The sequence below is a fragment of the Panthera onca genome, chromosome C2 (genome assembly GCF_046562875.1).
Source record: "Panthera onca isolate mPanOnc1 chromosome C2, mPanOnc1 haplotype 2, whole genome shotgun sequence".
Classification (NCBI taxonomy): domain Eukaryota; kingdom Metazoa; phylum Chordata; class Mammalia; order Carnivora; family Felidae; genus Panthera; species Panthera onca.
In genome coordinates this window covers 152,534,328-152,555,437 of record NC_138347.1, presented here as the reverse complement: position 1 = coordinate 152,555,437, position 21,110 = coordinate 152,534,328, and the positions used below count along the sequence as shown (strand labels likewise).

Here is a 21,110-nt window from a genome sequence, read left to right as displayed (position 1 = left end):
CTTGTTCCCCTTTGCAGCTAGCGAGTAATCTGTGAGGTGATACTTGGGCCCTGAGAGTATCCAGTTCCCCACCTTTTTTTTTTTTTTTTCCCATTTTTTAAAGTTTATGTGTTTATTTTGGAGACAGCGAGAGAGAGACAGAGAGGGCATGAGCAGGGGAGGGGCAGAGAGAGAGAATCCCAAGCAGGTTCTGCACTGCCAGCACAGAGCCCTACGTGGGACTCAGTCCCACCAACCGTGAGATCATGACCTGAGCCGAAACCCAGAGTCAGTCGCTTAACTAACTGAGCCACTCAGGCGCCCCTCCCACCTTACTCTTTCCTTTAATGATTTTAGCATCCATTCACAGTCCTTGTTTGAATTAATTATTCTGTCAAGGGTTGCAGAATGGTGACTTTTCTCATTGCATCCTTTCTTTTACATTTGTAAACTTGGCATTGTTCTGTGTAAAGGAACTTTACCTCATTAACTGGAGCTCTTTGGGTAATCTGTATTGTGGTTCCTACTAAAAATGCAAGATAAATAATTGATTTTTTTTTTCAGTACTAATTTTCAGAGTAAAGAGTTGATTTAATACTCACCTCCAGTGGTTGCAAATAGGGTTTGTTTGGTTTTTTTCCTTTTTCCTGTTGGGTAAGGCTTTCTTTTTTTTTTTTTTTTTTTTTTTTTTTTTTGAGTGTCATCGTAGACACAAGGAATTTTATATATTTAGTGTCTTTCAATGTAGTTTTACTCTCTTCTTTGGATGCTCAGGTCATCCAAAATTTTGTCATTAGGACTCCCTTTAAGCTTATTCCTATGTCCTTTTGACATGAATGCGTTAGTCTTTGGTTACTTCCTTGTTTTTTGGTTCAGGATTTCCTAGGGTCACGTTTATATTACTTTTCCTAGATCCACAATCAGCCAATACTCCAAGGAGTTCTGATTTTTGTTAGGGGAAAGGTATTTAGAAAGCAAAAGTAGGATGTTTGGTCATTGCTACATCATTATCATCACTTCTGGTTGAAAGAGCTTAGAAATATATTAAAAATTATGATTTGGAATTAATATTTCCATTTCAAGTTTAACATTATAGACTTTTGAAGCTTCTTTGAAATTATACGTGAGTCTCTTTTCTCTTATACAGAAAATTTTGGTCCCCAGTATTATGATTAAGTACGGTGCTTTATCCTGCCATATGTATACAGTTATTTCTGCTTAAGTCCTTAGAATAAAATGTAAGTATTACTGATGGCCAGAAGCAGACCATTGTCACTAGACTGGACATTTTGTTGTTATGGTTATCTGAAGGCCCAAGTCACGTAGTAACTTAGACATTTTGCCAAAGCACGGATTTGAATCGTGGCGAGATTGGGAGGACTCGTGAGTGATGGAGCCGCCCGACCTTCCCATCGCTGTGCTGCTTGGTTTTTGTTTGCATATGTATTTTGTGTAGGAGCATGATTTTCCATTTTAGAATTGAACACTTGACTTCCCTAGCGAGGCCATAAAGGAAAGAGCATAGGCTTTAGAATTAAATTCCAGCTTTCCTACTTTGCCGGTTTATGTCATTGGGCAAATTATTTAAACCCTTTGAACCTGTTAACTTTTCTGTCACATGGGGATACCTTTCTGTATTTTAGGTATTGGGGAGTAGTAATTGAGATGACGTACGTCAAGCATCTATAATTGTGCTGACATGTAGATGCACAAGAAATTGAGTCATTAATAATAATCCCATGTTATTTGATGCTTTTCAGTGTAGCCAGAATCACCTTTTTGTTTCAATCCCATTAGTGACACACTGGAGAAACTGGATTGCTTTGTTAAAGGCCTTGTTCATATGATGGTTGGAATCCTTGCTAACACCAACCACCTTTCAAGATGGTGGTCAAGCATGGTTCTTTCAGTATGGACAGATATGGGAATATTAGGTAATACTGTATCTTTCATTATTGATCACCTATAGCATAATTTGCTTTATTTGTAACTTACAAAAATGTGTAATACAGAGTTTTTAATGTTTTGCTGAAAAGTCCTCTGATGAATAGCAATACTTTGTCTGCTTAACTCTTTCATCCGTACCTGTATGCCAGCCCATCCTTTCTGCTACTCCTGAGCAGAACGAATGTATATTTTTTAAGAAATCCCCGTTTCTTCTGCAGGGAGTATATATCCTGATCTCAGAAGGGGCAGGACATGTAGCTGGGTGGGACGTCTATTAAATGTACCTTTCTGTCTCTCCTCGTCTTAGGTTTACTGGGACAGTGCCCAACTTTTCCAGCCTAGGACTCAGCACGTTTCCTGGGGGATAATTTTCAAACATGTTCCAGCTGTTAACTCTTTTTATAATTACTTACCTTTTTTTTTTTTTTTTGAGTCAACGTAATCTTACATCTAAGCCTTTAAAAATATTAAAGAATTGCATCTTTTTTTAGGAAAATGAAATCTTGCTTGTTTTAGTCAGAAAGTGAATAAACATTTAAACTGAAGAGATACATTAAATACTTTTAGAAAACAAAAGCTAGACCTGAGCACAGCTTCAAAATGTTTTATTTATTTATTTATTTGTTTGTTTATTTTAATGTTTATTTCTGAGAGAGAGAGAGAGAGAGACACAGAGCATGAGCAGGGGAGGGGCAGAAAGAGAGGGAGACACAGAATCTGAAGCAGGCTCCAGGCTCTGAGCTGTCAGCACAGAGCACGACGTGGGGCTCGAACCCACCAACCGTGGGATCATGACCTGAGCCAAAGCCGGACACTCAACCGACTGAGCCACCCAGGCGCCCCTAAAATGTTTTTAAAATACAGAGAAACTGTGCCAAGATTTATTGCTCGTTTAAAATTCCATTCATCAGATTACTTACTATTCACCACTGCATTGGTGAATCATGTTCCTTGCTCTTATGGGCCTCATAGCTAATAAGGAAAAGTTACAATTAAATAAGTATAAGTATGTAGAGTACCAGGAAGAAGTATCAGGTGCCATGGGAACAGGTACCAGGAGACTGTATTTTATTGAGGGAGAATGGGTGTGGTGGGGTTAACAAAGACTTCCCTCAGGAGGTGACGTTCAGCTGAGACCAGAGGAATAGGTAATAATTAGCCAGGTAACGTGGGAAGTGGGCGAGATTTCAAGGGAAGGATGGGAGAAGTCATCCAGATAGAGGGAACACCATGCAGAGAAGGTTCTGGAGGCAGGATGGAAGAGTATGGTGTGTCTTGCGAAACTGATGGGGGCCTACAGAAGGAGCAGAGAGAGTGAGAGGAGAAGACCATTGATAAGCAGAGGCTCCTTTTGAGTAATTAAGTCATGTGAATAACCAGAGTTAACAGAAATATGTTTAGGCTATCTTCTTTCACATCAACTTTTTTTAGCCAAAATGTATAAAACAAAAGCATATTTTTAAACAAAGTTCATTTCTTTAGAGAGAGCACACGTGCACACGCGTGCAGAGGGATGGGGCAGAGACAGAATCTCCAGCAGGCATGGCACTGTGAGCACAGAGCCTGATGCGGGGCTCGAACTCACGAACCGCGAGATGGTGACCTGAGCCGAAATCAAGAGTTGGGTGCTTAACCGACTGAGCCATCCAGGTGCCCCCAGATTTCTTTCTTTAAAAAAAAAAAAAAAAATTGATTTTAGAGAGAAAGTGTGAGTGGGGAGGGGGCAGAGGAAGAAAGACAATCTGAAGCAGGCTCCACCCTCAGCACTGAGCCTGACGTGAGTTTCAATCCTATGACCCTGAGATCATGACTGGAGCTGAAACCAAGAGTCGGACACACAACTGACGAGCCACGCAGGTGCCCCCTAAAAACAAAAGCGTATTGGGGCGCCTGGGTGGCTCAGTTGGTTAGGTGTCTGACTTCAGCTCAGGTCATGATCTCACGGTTTGTCAGTTCAAGCCCAGCATCAGGCTCTCTGCTGTCAGCACAGAGCCCACTCTGACTCCTCTGTCCTTCTCTCTCCTTGCCCCTCCCCTGCTTGCACTCTCTCTCTGTCTCTCAGATAAATAAACTTTAAGAAAAAACCAGAAGCATATTTTTCATCTAGCAACATGTACTGACGTAGAATTTAAGAAGCTAATTAAATCATAATCTGAGTTGCAGCTGTCACTCTTACACCCATCAACCCGGTGGACGTCATGGTTAAAATAAGTTGAATTTCGTGTGTCAGTATTATAGTCATTTCTTAATGCCTCCTTATAACTGTAATATTCTTCTGTGAATTAATCTCTGATGTTGAATGTTGAGATTTTAGTATAGGAAGTTAATCTTCAGAAATTGGAAGCAGTTCTGATCTAAAGAGCTATTTCTGCAGCTTATTAACACCAAACTGCAATGTAAGAGTTTTAGAAATCAAAGTAATTCAGAAAGTTTCTGAAAGGAGAAGAGAGAATTACCTATTCGACTTAGAGTGATGACTTGTAGCAATGCAGAAATCTAATTTAAATTCACTGTCTTAGTGAATTATTTTGTTGTTTAGAGATGCTCTCAACTTTGTCATCTTCTAAGACATAAAAAAAAGTATGGGAAGTTTTTCATTTTCAAGTTTATTTTATTTTTATTTTTGAGAGAGAGCGAGTTGGGGAGGGACAGAGAGAAAGGAGGATAGAAGATACGAAGCGGGCTCTGTACTGACAGCAGAGAGCCCGACATGGGGCTTGAGTTCGTGAACCGTGAGATCATGACCTGAGCTTGAAGTTGGAACCTTAACCGACTGAGCCACCCAGGTGCCCCAAGTATGGGAACTTCTTCGATCTAAGCAGGACCCGAGTAGAATATCTGGTATTAATAATAGGGACCGTCTTTGGTTGTTCAGGCAACAACGGAGGGGTATGTCTATTTGTCTGAAGTGGAATATTCAGCCCAAGCCAATTTGACCCCTTTGAAACCTTCCATGGCTCAGGAAGAAACGAACAAAACCCAGTGGCTGAATATCGGTTAAAGCTTCTTGGCAGAAATTCTGATAACTAAAATGAGCTAATTTCGGATTCAGAGTATTGTTTCATAAAAGTAAACTGAGGCAATAAACATGTTGACTGAATAATTTGAGCAATATAATTAGGAGATTTCATAAGTGCCTTAACCCGGAAGCTCCTTTGCTACTTTTTCAAAAGTATTTTAATATGTAATAATGATATTCTTGGACAGTAAAAGTTTTGCATTGCTTTTTAAATGTTCTGTGCCATAGGCAAGGAAAGCAGACATGAGATGGATTTTTGGAATAGGTGTTTACATTTTAACTTTTTGCTTTGTTACCAAATTTGTACTTATTCCCTCTTGTTTTCCATTCTCCTTGCTATTACTCTGAGAAATGCTTAGGTTTCAATGGGCAGTGTTCATCTAGGAGCCTAGGTTGTTAAAATACACCTTCTTGGGCCCACTTTAGATCTCTTGAATGACAGACAGTCTGTGAGATCTGGAAATCTACACTTTTAACTAGTTTGCCAACTAATTCCTTCATGTGTTAAAGTTTGAGATCTGATTATCTGTGTAAAATATTTCTTCCAGGTTGTGCCCAAGGATATAAGACGGTGCATGCTGTTACAACCTTCCCTTTTTATTCTTAATTTTCTTTAGGTGTTAATTGATTCATCCAGTGATAATCTGCAGTCTTCTTTTGCTTAGCGTATCTTACCTTCACCTTTCTTAGTTGATATGAAGACTTCCATGTAATTTTGATATTTGAGGAGGGAGGATTATAAGCACTATCATCATGTTGGATGCTACAAGATGCTGAAGAAATCATATGGGAACAAATGGGTACTTTCTAGGACCAAATTTATCAATTAAAGATAAAGGTCTTAGTGGTATGATTATCCCTCCACCAATAAAAATTATATTGTTGGGAGACTGAATTGGAGAAGAAATTTTATACCACGAAAGAAGGGGCTTTTTATGTAGCTTGTTAAAAATGTCTGTTATGAACATAGACTGGGGATGTGCACTGCTTTAATTTCCCCATTGATCATTGGTGTTGTGAAATCATTAAAAATCTTTTAAGATTTTTTTTTTTAATGTTTATTATTTTAGAGAGACAGACACGCAGAGCATGAGCAGGGGAGGGGCAGAGAGAGAGAGAGACACAGAATGTGAAGCAGGCTCCAGGCTCTGAGCCATCCGCCCAGAGCCCGACACGGGGCTCGAACCCACGAACCGCAAGATCATGACCTGAGCCGAAGTCGGACCCTTAACTGACTGAACCACCCAGCCGCCCCGATCTTTTAAGATTTTAAAAAGGAGTTCCTGGTTCAAACTCTTTAAAAATACAGATCTAGTAACCTTTTATGTACCCTACGTCTTTATTGCTCCATTTTCTTGATCTACCAGACTGGAAATTCCCAGAGTCAACTGTTGTGCCATGTGCATCTTGACATATTTTGTGGCACCCCGTTCTAGATCTTGCATATAATATGGCCAAATTGTTGAATGAATACATTGTGTTAGTTTTTAATTCCTAGTAGGAATTTTCCCCTTTGCATTCCCTATTTTCGATATTCTTTGCGTTACAAACGTGTGTCTCGATTGGCGTTTATACAAATGTCTTCTTACTAAGCAGTTCTTATGTGGCCTGGATTTCTCAAAAAAATGAGACATATGGCCTGTTGGTATAGTGGCTTTGCTTTGGAGATTAATATGTGATTGATTAAGCAGAACTTTTAAAATGTCTCCTTTAGGCCTCCCCCTGTGTGAGTCACAGTCTTGTGAATCTCAGCAATAAAGAGGGGAAAGTCTGATAGTGTATTAGAAAACACCACCTGGGATCTGGAGCCTCCCTGGTTCACTGTCTCCAGAAAGTAAACTGCCTGTCTTCCTGCTGGACATGGGGAGTGGCAGTGGTCTGGTTTCCAGAGAGAGGAGGAGGAATCTGGGCATCTTCTTCCCCATTATACGAATTTTCAACCAGTTTTCCCGTTTCCAGCCCTTTTCTTCAATCTCCTCTCACTTCCCCTTAGGTAGTCCTTGGTGTATGTGCTCTGTTGGGATACGCCGTTTCCTAACTGGCATAGTCCTCCACAGGCGTTGGACTTTCAGATTTCTCTCTTCTGCTTAGCTTTTTGTTTTCCTTCCTGCAAAACATGATTGTTGTCTCTCTTCTTTATCTTCTCTGTTTTCTTTTTCATCCGGGGTTTATGCCTGTTTTATCAAGTGTATGAAGTTAATGGATTTCAAGTGGGAGCTGAAGTAAATGTGTGTTCTGTCCTCCCATGTTTTGGAGGATCCCATCTAGACCCTGCTTTCCATCTATTTGGAAGTACATTTTTTACTTGTTAAGTGTGTGAAATAAAAGCACCCACCAGGGCAAGTTTTCAACATAAGTTTGTGTTTCAGTTTTAGTCTTGATCATTCAGGTCTTGTGCCAAGAAATGGAAATCTAATCTTTTCTGTGCAGTTTATGTTATATTCTACTTCTTGGCACAATTTCTAATATTAAAGATTGTTTTGTTTTGGTTCTGTGATCTTTATGGGCCATTGTACTACCAGAAATCTTACTGATCTTCAGCAGACTTTTTATTATTATAATTACGTATGGCAGTCAAGATTCTATGATTTTCATTACTATGTAGGTATCTTTTCCCTCCCTCCCCCCAGTTTTTAGTCGGGGCATTATTTCTGATCCTGGGAAGAATGGGATTGCTAATACATCATAGCTATTATTTAGAGAGAACTGCCGTTTTTATCCTTTCATTTTTTTCCTTGCCTTACTTATTATTTGTTAAACTGAAAATTAATTTTAACCCACATGCGACCCTGACTTTCCAAGAATTTCTTCTGTAATCTGACCTGTGTTGCAATCGTATTTTTATACGTTTAATCATATAGTGTCGCATAGTCTGATCCAGTGTCGGAAACTTAAATTCGTTCATGGTATTTTATACTAATGTGTTATAGATGGGTAAGGTTTACCTAGGGATTCTTCAGATGTGGTTAAAAATCCTCTACCACCTTTTCCAAATTCTTATTAAAAAGTCTAAAGGAAATGCTGGTGTAACACTGCTATTTGGCTAGTAGGCTGCTTTCTGTTTTCGATTAAAATGGAGAAGAAGTTATTAATTTTAAACTTCTGTATTTCCTTGTGTTTGCTTTTTTTTCCCTTTCCTATACAATTAAGTTTGTGAAAAGGTTTACGTTGGTTTGATTTCAAAATGGCTTGGAATTAGATGACATGAGTCAGAAGTTTACGGCAAATTTTGTCTTCGGTTTTTAGGTTCTGTTCTCGATATTATTAAGCACATTGTGGCAAAGGGGGAGCACAAAAGCGGAGTCCTGGACGAAGCTACCATTGCTACGATACTTAGAGAAGTGCTGGAAGGGTTGGAATACCTGCATAAAAACGGACAGATTCACAGGTATGTAAACGACAACACTCTTCTTTTGGGGAAGGTGCAGTGACAGTCGTGCCGTCTCATTTCGTTGAGGCCATTCCCCATTCTTCCGCAGAATTCATAATCTCTGAATGTCGTCATGGCTCTTGGAATCGCGAGTTTCAGCACATTGTGGTTCGGGTTTTAATTACACAGCTAGCAAGGATTGAAGAAGTAAAGATTTTAGTTAAATTGGGAAATACAAAAACAGGAAAAATTCATAATTTCCTGTCGGGAGGCAATCCTTGTAATCACTGATAATGTTTTGTAATATTTCTTTCTAGTTTCTTTTGTGTGCTCACAAGATACTTAAAACAAAACTATATTTATAGTTTTGTCTGTTGCTTCTCACTGTGTTTTTTTAGTATTTTGTCTTGAGTGTTCTCTTAAATTATTAAAAGCTCTTTGTAAAATAACTTCTTATTAAAGCTTTTTTTTTTTTTTTTTTAAATGTAAAAAGCTATGTATCATTTTATGGTCCAAGTATTCCTGGCCATCTCTATTCATTCCCTGGGTACAGATAAGAAGAATCCAAATGATGATGGTTTCTGTGTTACTCAAATCTGTTTAATCCCTGGATTTGGTTTTCCTTCATATCAGACTTTTTTTTGGCACGGTGTGGGTGGGGGGGTGGTCATTCGGAAGGATAATTTCACTGGATATAAGAATTTGCTGTTGACTGTGCTTTTCCTTCAGCAATTGAAAGGTGCTCTACCACTTAATTCTGGCCTCCGTGGTTTCAGATCAGAAGTCTGTCATTTGAATTCGTGTTCTATAATGTTGTTTTTCTCTGGCTGCTTTCAAGATTTTTTCTTTGGTTTTCTCAACTTTAATTATGATGTCTTGGTGTGAACTTCTTTAGGTATATTCTGTTTGGGGTTCCCAAACTCCTTGAGTCTGTAGGATTTTGTCTTTCACCAAGTCTGGGAAGTTTTCAGCAGTCATACCTTTGGATAGTTTTTTAATCCATTTTTTTTTTCCACCTCTTTTTCTGGGACTCTGATAATACAAAAGTTAGCTGTTTTGTTATTGTACGATAAGTCCTGAGGCTCAGTTCAGGTTTTGTCATCGTGTTTGTTTTCTCTGTTAAGACTGAGTGGATTCTATTGATGTGTTCTCAAGTTCTGATTCTGTCCTCTGCATTCTACTATAGAACCCATTGAGTATTTTAGTTATTATAGTCTTTTAGATAATCTGATTCTTTTTCTTTTTATCACTTTTATTTCTTTGCTGAGATTTTCTGTTTTTCATTTGTTTTGATAATCCCAAATTGCATGTGGAAGCATTTTTATAATGGCTGCTTTACAATTCTTGGCATATAATTAATTCCAAGATCTGATTCGTCTCGGTGTTGATGTCAGTTGTCTTCTCTTACTGAAGTTCTTCCTGGTCCTTGGTATGATGAGTGATTTTTAAATTGTATCCTGGATATCTTGCATATCATGTTAGGAGACTCTTGATCCCATTTAAATATATATCTTAGCAGGTGTTTGCCGTGTTGAGGTTTAGAATGTAAAACCTAGTCTACTTTTGTGGGCTGTAGTTCCAATGACAGTTTGATTTTTAGAGCCATTACAGTGCTGTTCTGGTTTGCTTTGTTCACCCGGCACTGCTGGGGCTCTCTGCTCAATCCTGCTGATGCCACCACTGAGAGCAGAGTAGAATGCCCCAGGCCTGATGCTGCTAGGTGGAAGGTGGAAGATAGATGCTGTACCCGTGGGTCTGTGAGCACTTTTGGGGGCCCATCCTGTGGCCCATGCCACGTGGTGCCAGTGGGGCTCCCATTCGTTCTCTGTTAGTATTGCCTGTGGGGATGAGGGCATTTCCCTGGGCCACCTTTTGCTGCTGGGTAGAGAGTTGGAAGACACTGGGTCTGGGTTGTCCTTTGCCTCTGTGTGAAGTGCCAGGAAGTGCTGGGCCCAGGTTGCTCTCTACAGCCGGCTACTGGGCCGAGAGATGCTGGCTGGGCTGTTGGTGCTACTGGGGCGGGCAGTATGGGCCTACCTGCTGCCGTGGGTGTGGGGCAGAGGATGGGGTTTCCCATTTGGTCTTTGCTTAAAACCTCTGGCTCTGGCACAGTGGGCCAGCCTGTGACTCCAGCTGTGGGTCCTTTGCTAGGTCTGTGCTAGGCTGCCCCTTTTCTGCTCCTTTGGCCCCAGAGAGCAGGCGTGGAGGATTTTTAAAATTTTTGTTTTGTTCGTTTGTTTGTCGTGTACGCCTGTTCATAGTTCTGGGTTGAGAGACTTTCTAGTGCCCAGTCCAGGATATGTGAGACTAAAAGAAAACTCAGAGAAGTCGTATAGTGCTCTTTAAAAATGGACTTGGGTTCGTTGTAAATGTTTATAGCAAACTCTAGGGCAGCCACTAAAAAATGAAAAAAGAATTGATATGCTAAGAGAAGAGAGGAAAATGGGATCATGTAAAATGCTCAATTAAAATAAAGGCAAAAAAAAAGGCGGGAGACACAAGATTGTAATCTTAAAAATCACCTACCTTTAAGGAGCTAGAAAAGAAAATTAAGAACAAACTAAACCCAAAGTTAGCAGAAGGAAGTAAATTTTAAAAGATCAGAATGGGAATACATGAAATACAGATTTTTTTTTTGGATGTGACACCAATAGCAAAGGCAGGAAAAGAAAAATTAAACAGGTGGGACTACACCAAACTCAAAAGCTTCTTCACAGCAAAGGAAACCATCAACAAAATAAAAAGGCAACCCATGGAATGGGAGAAAATATGTGCAATCCACGTGTTCTGATAAGGGGTTAATATCCAAAATATACAAGGAATTTGTACAACTCAGAGACAGAAACTCCCAAATAACCTAATTTCAAATGGGCAAAGGCTCCAAATAGACATTTTCCCAAAAACGATGATCTATTTCCCTAATCCTCAGGGAAATACAGTCAAAACCACAGTAAGATATCATCGCATATCTGTTAGGATATCTGTTTTCAAAAAGACAGGAGATAACAGATCCTGGATGAGGATGTGGAGAAAAGGGAACCTTTTTGTACACTGATGGTGGCAACATAAACTGATAACAGCCACCATGGGAAACAGTATGGAGGTTCCTCAAAAAAATTAAAAATAGGATTACCATATGATCCTGTAATTCTAGTTCTGGGTATATATTCAAAGAAAGTGAAGTCATCATCTCAGAGCCAAGCTGTGGAAATAACCTAAGTGTCCATCAGTGGATGAATGGATAAAGATGTATATGTACAGTGGATTATTATTTAGCCATTAAAAAAAAAGAAAGCAGGAAATGCTGTGGTTTGCGACAATATGGATGAACCTGGAAGGCACTATGCTAAGTGAATTAGGCCAGAAAGAGAAAGACAAATAACTGCCTGGTATCACTTGTATGTAGAAGCTAAAGAAAAGAAAAGTTGAACTAGAAACGGAGAGTGGAAAAGTGGCTGCTGGGGTGGGGAGTGCGGGTGGGATAGGGAAAATAGGGAGAGATTGGTAAAAGAATACAAACTCAGTAATGAGTAAGTTTTGCTAAGAGAGTAGAATTTAAGTGTTCTCACCAAAAAAAAAAAAAACAAAAAAAAAAAAACCACAACCCAAAAAGTAAACATATAAGGTAACAGGTATGTTAATTATCTTGGTGGGAAGAATCCTTTCCCAGTGTGTCCATACGTCAAACGAGCACATTGTACACTTTAAATATCTTACAATTTTATTCGTCAGTGATATCTCAACTTTTATTAAAATTTTTTAAAATATATTTATTTGCTTTTGGGAGAGCGCTAGCGGGGGAAGGGTACAGAGAGGGGAACAGAGGATCCGAAGCGGTCCCTGCACTGACAGACTGAGAGTGAGCCCAATGCGGGGCTCGAACCCATGACCTGCGAGATCATGACCTGAAGTGAAGTTGGACACTCAACCTACTGAGCCATCCAAGTGCCCCATACCTCAGTTTTTTATTTTTATTTTTTAACGTTTATTTATTTTTGAGACAGAGCATGAACGGGGGAGGGTCATAGAGAGAGGGAGACACAGAATCTGAAACAGGCTCCAGGCTCTGAGCTGTCAGCACAGAGCCTGACGCGGGGCTTGAACTCACGGACCGTGAGATCATGACTTGAGCCGAAGTTGGACACTTAACCGACTGAGCCACCCAGGCGCCCCCATACCTCAGTTTTTTAAAGCTCACCTACTTAACCCTAATCTCTCAGCAAATAGATAAACAAAGGCCCAGAAAAGTAACTGATCAAAGGTCAGACAACTATCAAGTTCTAAAACTGAGGCTTTAAGGAATGAATCAGAATAGGGAGGGAAAAAAAACAAGTAATCTCCTCACCCCCATATGGACACACATATAGACCTTTAATTAGGTTATCCTGATAATAGCACCATTTAAAAAAAATTAACATATATAGGGGCGCTTGGGTGGGTCAGTCGGTTAAGCATCCGACTTCAGCTGAGGTCGTGATCTCACAGTTTGTGAATTAGAGTCCCGCGTCAGGCTCTGTGCTGACCGCTTGGAGCCTGGAGCCTGCTTCGGATTCTGGGTCTCCCCCTCTCTCTGCACCTCCCCTGCTCACGCTCTGTCTCTCTCTGTCTCTCAAAAATAAGTAAATTTAAAAAAAAATTTTTTTTAAACATCTACCGATGCAATCAGCCATTTATAAAAGTATCTTACTCTAGATAAAAATGAATAATGCTTTCTAGCCGTCTAAATTTTCCAACCAGCTTAAGTCTTACAAAGAAAAATTAACTCTTTTTATGGTTATGAAGAACAGTTGACTGAAAGGAATAATATATAAACCAGACATCTTGGAAGCATTGAAGGTATATTCTTAAGACAGTAGGGTTTTTCATTTAAAATTGTATCCTGTCATTTTGGACCTAGTTACAATAATGGGTTTACAGATGACTGAAAAGGGCATGACCAAAGAGTAAAGCTTTGGGACTGTATTTCCTGCACTGGCAAGAGGAAAAGGTGGCCTGAAAAACAGGATTCCTGACCGCTGGATAGCGGTAACCCTATGAATGTATACCTTAATGCTCTCGATGAACAGAATTCAGTTAATACCTCACTTCTGATTTCATGCTCATCAGTCTTCTAGGGGGGAAAAAAATGCCAGAAACTGCTACTTGGCCCCCAGTGGGTCTCCTCTTCTTTTCAAAGAAAAAAAGCGTAAAAGGTAACATTTTTACTGGGCGTATGACCATCCAGAAGAAAGGCAACACTTCATAGCCTACCGTGCAGGTCAGATACACCTGTGTGAATGAATTTCTAGCCACCGTGGTGAGAACAAAAATGTATACTACTTCAAGGTTGTTCCCTTAGCAGGTTTTCTCACTGCCACCCCCCTCCCCCAGCCCTATTGGCATGTGGGTTGGACAGTGCTTTGTTGCAGGGGTTGAACTCTGCGTTGTAGGACATATTAAGCAACATCCCTGACTCCTACCCATTACATGCCAGCAGCACCCCCCTCATCCCCCACACCCAGTGTGACAACCCAGAATGTCTCCAGACATTGCCAAATGTCCTGAGAACCACTGCTAACAGAAAGTGGCATAACCTCTATTTCCCCTTTCCTTCCTTCCCCTGAAATGTGGATGTGGTGGTAAGCCATCCTGAGCTATGTAGCAAGAACTTAGGGGGAAGATAAAGCAATAACATGGAAGGAGCCTGACTCCCTGATTCTACGGAGTCACCATACTGGACTGATGTCACTTATGGATAGACTATTCTCTGAGAGGAAAAAGCCCATCTTCTATCGCCATGTACATCATCAGGGATTGACCAACACAGCCTGATGCCTGTTTTTTGTAAAAGCCACAGCAGGACAGCCACGCCCATTCATTTATTGGTTGTCCGTGGCTGCTTTAGCACGATGAAAACAAAGTAGTGGTGACAGAGAACATCTGGCCCACAGAGCCTAAAACGTGTACTCCCTGGGCCTTTAAGAAAATGTTTGTTGACCTCGGGTGTAGATAGCAATACTGCGCATTCACTGAAGCTCGTGTGCTGTATGGTATCCTAAGTGCGTCATCTGCATTAATTACCTCATTGAATCTTTACGGTTAGGTTGCTTTACGAGGTAGGTAATTCCATCCCCATTTTACTGAGGAGGAAACCGAGGCAGAGAGGTGAGTAGTTAGCTAAAAGTCCCCCACCTAGTGACATAGCTGGGACTTGAATTTAGGCCAGTGGGTTCCCAAAACCTGCTAGGAAAGAAAGATCGCACTAATCTATGAAGCTGGGTACACAGTGGTTCAATGTCAGTTAATATTTTTTAGTTACTAACTCAGTAGAATTTAGTTCTGCCACTGAGGTTATTTGCTTTAAATATATACTATGTGCTATCTCTTTTTATTTAATATATCCAGTCCCTATTTTAAAAGTCAAAGTCTTCACTTCAGAGCATAGTATATCCTTTTTCCTAAAACTTTACATATACAGACTTTATCTAATTAATAGGAAATTAACCCAAAATACACACTGACATACACACTAAGGTCACTGTCTCTTTTAGAAAGCAATGAATAGATTCACATCAAGTTCAGGCACAAACTCAGTCTCTGCTCAGTTTTGTATGACCGTAACCTCTACTCTGAGTATATACATATATATCAGCTCTCATTTAGCTAAATGAGTAAAAGAGACAGAAAAAAATGCTGGGAGAAATAATGGCCCCCAACTTCCAAACCGTGAACCATGGTGACGACAAATACAAAGAAATCTATAAGCAGACACGTTATAATTACACCGTTGAAATGCAAGCACAGAGTGTCTTGGCAGCAGCAAGAGGAAAACAGCCCATCACGTAGGGGGCGTAGTGCTGTAGGAGGAATGTTTGCGATTCTTCAGGATCCATGTGTTGAAACTCATCACCGCTGTGGTGGTGTTTGGAGGTGGGGCCTTGGGAATGTGATTCAGTCATAAGGGTGGTGCCCTCACGAAAGGGATTACTGTCCTTACAAAAGAGACCCCAGAGAACTCCCTGGCTCCTTTTGCCACGTGAAGACAGAGTGAAAAGATGGTCACCTGTGGCTAAAAGGTGGACGCGGGTCAGTAATGTGTCCTCCACACCGAGAAGTCACTTTGAGAATGAAAAATGTCGAAAGTCACTCCATACCATTTACAGAGTTTTATTGGGGGTAACTTCCTGACAGGGGGATTGCATGAACTTGACGATCCAAGCAGCTATGGCCGCTATTGTCCGCCTCCATTCACCTCCCAGTCCACATCTTCACCCCCAGTTTTTATACCGTGAGGGGCATGGGGGTGATGTCAAAGGGTAGATATCTAAAGTGGCACCTCTGTGTGTGTCACTTTAGGGAAGGTCAGCACGAGCCTTCCTGCATCTGGTCAGGGCATGCATTAACCTCCATGGGGACTGGAACACATGGCCCCGAGCGAGGTCATTGGGCGGGCATGGACGAAATGGAGGGCCAAAGATGGAGTCAGTGTTGTCAGCACTCCTACACCTACGAACCAGGAGGAAGTGGACCCTCACCAGACACTGCCTTGATCTTGGACTTCCCAGCCCCCAGAACGGTGTTGGTTGTTTAAGTTACCCAGGCTGTGGTATTTTTGTTATAGCAGCTTGAACGGAACAAGCTAAGACAGAGAGCTTCAGTATGACTGAGAGCTGACTTCCTGTCAGAACAATGGAAACCAGAGGTTCGGGAGAAGGAGCCCTGGAATCCAGTGACCCTTTCAGGATTGTTATCTTTCTGGTGAATTATTCCTTTTTTAAAAAATAATATAATGACCCTCTTTATTCCTAGAAATGCTTTTGTATTAAAGACAATTACATCTTATTTTAATATGGCTATGCCAGTTTACTTTTGTTAAGGGTATCTTTCACTGTGGCTCATTCTTCCCAGGCTCCTGGTTTTTTTTTTTTTAATTTTTTTTTCAACGTTTTTTATTTATTTTTGGGACAGAGAGAGACAGAGCATGAACGGGGGAGGGGCAGAGAGAGAGGGAGACACAGAATCGGAATCAGGCTCCAGGCTCTGAGCCATCAGCCCAGAGCCCAGGCTCCTGGTTTTATGCAAGGGTCTCAGTTGTACTCTCAACCTTAAACCGGTCCAGGACCATTTTAAAGTCCGAGATTCCCAGCCGTTTGGGGCAGCTTGTCTTCTCTCTCTCAAGGCTTACTGCTCTGGCTCTTAAGTGTTCCTTGCATTTCTGAAACTTGAGGATTTCATTTTGGTGCATGTTCAGCAGTGTGACAATTTCCCTTCCTAATGTATCCAGCATTTCTTTGTTTGTGTAGCAGGGGAATGGTGGGTTTTGCAGCAAAGGCCCGGGCAGTAGTGACCAAAGACTGTTTGCCATACATATTTTGCCATGTTGCTGGAATGGATTCTTTATCTTCACACTTTAAAACAGAGATTCTCGACCTTGGCTACATACTGGAATCACCTAGGAAACTTTAATAAGTACTGATTCCTGGATCCATTGCAAGAAGTCCATTCGGTTGGTCTGAGATGAGGCATTGGCATTGGGAGTTAAAAAAAATATTTTTTTAATGTTTTATTTATTTTTGAGAGAGAGAGAGAACGAGAGAGAGAGAACGAGTAGGGGAGAGGCAGAGAGAGAGGGAGACACAGAATCCGCAAAGCCGGCTCCCGGCTCTGAGCTGTCAGCGCAGATCCTGACGTCCTGACTCGGGGCTCAAACTCGTGAACCACAAGATTGTGACCTGAGCCGAAGTCAGCACTTAACCGACTGAGCCACACAGGTGCCCCAGCATTGGGCCCTTTAAAAGCTCCCCAGGTGATTGTAATGTGCAGCGAAGACTGCGAACCACTGCTTAAACTTCAGCAGCAACCACTCTGAGCTGTGAGCTACTCTGAGATTTCAGCAGGCTTGGGAGAAGGCGGCCTTCCTGGGGGACAGCTGAACCTATGTAGTAGTTTTTGCCGCTTCTCATCTTTATTTTGGTCTAACCCATTTGTGGGTTAGACTGGTGGATCGGGTCAAATAATTTTCCTCCATCTTCACTGTGTTTAGAGGTTTTAACTAGGGTGAACAGGTCTCTAAATTAGACTTAAACTTTTCTCTCTGTATCTACCTGCTCCAATATTTTCCCCGTTAAAGAGGTTTGCCCCAGCAGAAATGTTGGCTAGTCAGTTTAAGATGCTTAGGGCACCTGGGTGGCTCAGTCGGTTAAGTGTCTGACTTCGCCTCAGGTCATGATCTCATGGTTCCTGAGTTCGAGCCCCGCGTCGGGCTCCCTGCTGACAGCTTGGAGCCTGGAGCCTGCTTCGGATTCTGTGTCTCCCTCTGTCTCTTTGCCCCTCCCCCGCTCACACTCTGTCTCTCTCTCTCTCTCTCTGAAAAATAAACATTAAAAAAGAAAAGATGCTTAAAATGTAGTGTATTTTCCAGCTTTCATTTTGATTCTTTGCTTCTCTTGACCTTTTTTGAGTTTTCCACAAAGTATGCCTATTGATGAGTCATAAACATGTTTCGGGCAGTAACTTTTGCTGTCTGCTAATGAAGGAGTCAAGCATGTCTATGATATTCCTTTTAATTTTACAAGGAATTTGTCACTTTGGTGCAGTAGTGACATGTGAGAAATGGCATTAACCTGTGAAAATACTCACTGTTCTTTCTTATTTCTTTCTATGATATTCCCTTTATTTTTTTAACATTTTTTTTTAAAAGGGGCTCCTTATGAAAAATATGATATTCCTTCTAATTTTACAAGGAATTTGTCACTTTGGTGCAATAGTGACATGTGAGAAATGGCTTTAAGCTGTGAAAAACAAAACTCACTGTTGTTTTTTATTTAAGAATGGATTGTGGATTTAACTGTTGGGCTGCTGGGTTGCTTGGATTTTGTGGCAGAGTAAGAAAGGTGGTTTTCTTAAGGCCTTTATGGATTTCCAGGTATTTAGTTACAAATCTTTTTCTTGGAAGGTCAGTTGTCCTGTTGCCCATGAGGACAGACTGGTATGTTTGTCCAGTGAGCCATTTAGCCTCATGATTTTCTCCTGCTTTTACTCCTGGAAGCTGTTCTGCAGACTGCACTTTGGTTTCAAATGGGAAGCATGGAATTGATTATCTGAGGAGCTGATCGGGAAAAGTAGTCACCCTAAGTGCAGGCTCTACTGAAAATAGATTATTGTCTCTTCACTTTCCAAAAAACAAAAACTTGTATAAAACATTATTTGAATAGGTAGCACATGTATGTGACTTAAATATTCAAAAAAGCACAAAATGGTATATGATTAAAAAAAAAAAGTCCTGTCCTGAATCATATTGGTACTATGTACCTTGATATCATGTGATAAAAATGGCACTTCACTTCTGTGGTTTTCCTTCCAAAAATTCATAACGCCAGTCTGATCATGAGGCAAATTCCATTACAGGGGCATCCTACAAAATACTTGACCATTATTCCTCAAAGCTGTCAAGGTCATCAAAAACAAGGAAAGTCAAAGAAACTGTCATAGACAAGCAGAACCTAAGGAGACATAACTAATTTAATGTGGAATCCTGAATGGGATCCTGGGACAGAAAAGGGACATTAGGTAAAAACTTTAAAAAATCTGAGTAAGTTGTGGACTTTAATAATCATGCATCAGTACTGGTCTCATTAAATGTGCTAAAAGTACCATACTAATGTAAGACGTTAGCAATGGGGGAAACTAAGTGTAAGGCATGTGGGAATGCCTCTGCACTGTCTTCTCAATTTCTTTGTAAACCTAAAATGGTTCTAAAAAATAAAGTATTTTTTAAAAAATCTTCCTCCTTCCCTGAACCTCTGGTATCCTGGTCTAAATGGAACCATTTCTTGCCATTGTCTTGTGACTCCTTTGAGAGAGATTTTATGCCAATATAAACATATGTATATCCCTCTTTTTTTTTTTTTTTTTTTTGCTTAAAAAAGAAGACAATGGAAACATACATACATAGTATTATTTCACTTAAGGATATATTTGGTGATGCTTCCATATTCATATGTTCATTGCTATTCTTAGTATTTCATTGTATAGATATACCACAATTTGGTCTCCCGTTGTTGGATAGTTAGGTTGTCTTGTTTGACTGCAGTGTATTACTTTATAACCCTAACATTTGGAACAGAGTTAGGAGGTGGAAATTGGGGTTTGAGACGGTGGAAAGGAAACAGTCAAGTTTTATTTTGGTATTTAGTTGGATTTATTTATTTACTCATTTATTCATTCATTCATTTAATACTTCCACTTATCTCCAGAAGAGTATTTAAGGAAATTGTCTCCTTAGTTATGTAAATATATTCGGTGAATATCTGGGAGATGTCTCCTGTTTACTAATCATAATGCTAGTAGGTAAGTAAGTGCAGGTGATATAGAAATCTAGTAAGGTACAGGTCCAGATCTTAGCTCGTGCTGAAAGAGGCAGCCCGAAGATTATGATGACATTTCTGTAGTCTGGGCTAATGCTGTGTTACAGCCTGCTGCAAAAATACAGAGGAGGAAGTGACTAAATTATACATTTTTTGAGTTTTAGATGTCATTCCAGATGAACTCAGAAAAGGGAGTTAAAAGTTGGTGGTTGACTTGGATGGTTTTTGTCACCAAGGGAAGGGAAGGTCTTCAGTTTTCTCCTATTCATAGTATCTGGAGTCAGAGACTTTATGTTTGTAGAGTAGACTTAGCTGGGCTCTACTCTGGGTCAGCTCTGGGAGAAGGCTGTGTAAATTGCTTGTAGAGTAGTCTTAGCTGGAGTCTAAGTCAGCTCTGGGGGAATGCCGTGTGAATTGCGTGGATGTATGAACAGTGCAGAGTACTCAGCAGCGTGATTGCCTCATGCGTCAGTACGCATTCAGGAAAAGTGTTGCATGTTGTGGTATGGTGAAGCTGATACACACAGTTGTGAAATTATTGTTGATTAAAAACAATTTTTTTTAATGTTTATTTTTGAGAGAGAGAGGGACAGAGCACGAGTGGAGGAGGAGTAGAGAGAAAGGGGGACACAGAATCCGAAGCAGGCTCCAGGCTCTGAGCTGTCACACAGAGCCCGACACGGGGCTCGAACCCACGAACCATGAGATCATGAACTGAACCGAAGTCGGATGCTTAACCAACTCAGCCACCCAGGCGCCCCTTGATTTTTTTTTTTTTTTTTTTTTTTGAGGAATGGTTATGATCTAAAGATAAGAGATAAGACAGGAATAGGGAAAGGATGAAGTGTTGTGCTTTTCGCTGGTTCCTCTTCATGACAAAGCCTTCCTCCGTGAGCTAGCCTTGCTCTTTCTTGTCTAGCCTCAAAGACTGGCTCTCTGTATATTTGTTTTTAATTACAAAATAAATACATGATCACATTTCCACAAGATATTCAACACTGTTTGCCTTGATTCCAAACCCATTCCTCTCCACAGAAGGAAACATTCATTACTCTCCATTTGGAATAGATGTAAAGTGTGTGTGTGTGTGTGTGTGTGTGTGTGTGTATAACATTAATGATGCCCTACAAAATGCGCTGTCCTCTCATTTGATTTGTTCATTTAGTAGTATGTGTTAGAGGGTATTTCAAGTCAAACCATGTTGATTGACCTTATTCCATTTTATGGCTGGTAACAAAATTAGTTCAACCTTTCTGCTATTGTTGGCCTTCTAGGTTGTTATCATTTTTGGTTTATTATTACAAACAATGCTGCAGTGACGTCCTTGTTTGTACACGGGTGGGGGGGGTTTCTCTGGGTTATCAACAAGTGGATTTGCTACTACTCAGGATTTGAGGATTTTAAATTTTGCCAGATATTGCTAACACATTGTGGTATGAGAAAAACAAGT

The 21,110-nt window shown here is 40.5% G+C and overlaps 1 protein-coding gene across 2 annotated transcripts in view; it reads left to right on the top strand.

The window, feature by feature from the left end:
• Nucleotides 1-21,110, top strand: part of OXSR1 (oxidative stress responsive kinase 1) — a 101,876-nt gene that overhangs the window by 31,977 nt on the left and 48,789 nt on the right. The window contains exons 2-3 of one of the 2 annotated variants that reach the window (XM_060638258.3): nucleotides 1,777-1,913; nucleotides 8,192-8,333. In XM_060638258.3, coding sequence (XP_060494241.1) covers nucleotides 1,823-1,913; nucleotides 8,192-8,333 — 233 coding nt within the window. In that variant the 5' untranslated portion in view covers nucleotides 1,777-1,822. The remainder of the gene's footprint in view (nucleotides 1-1,776; nucleotides 1,914-8,191; nucleotides 8,334-21,110) is intronic. The other variant, XM_060638257.3, reaches the window with a different exon arrangement.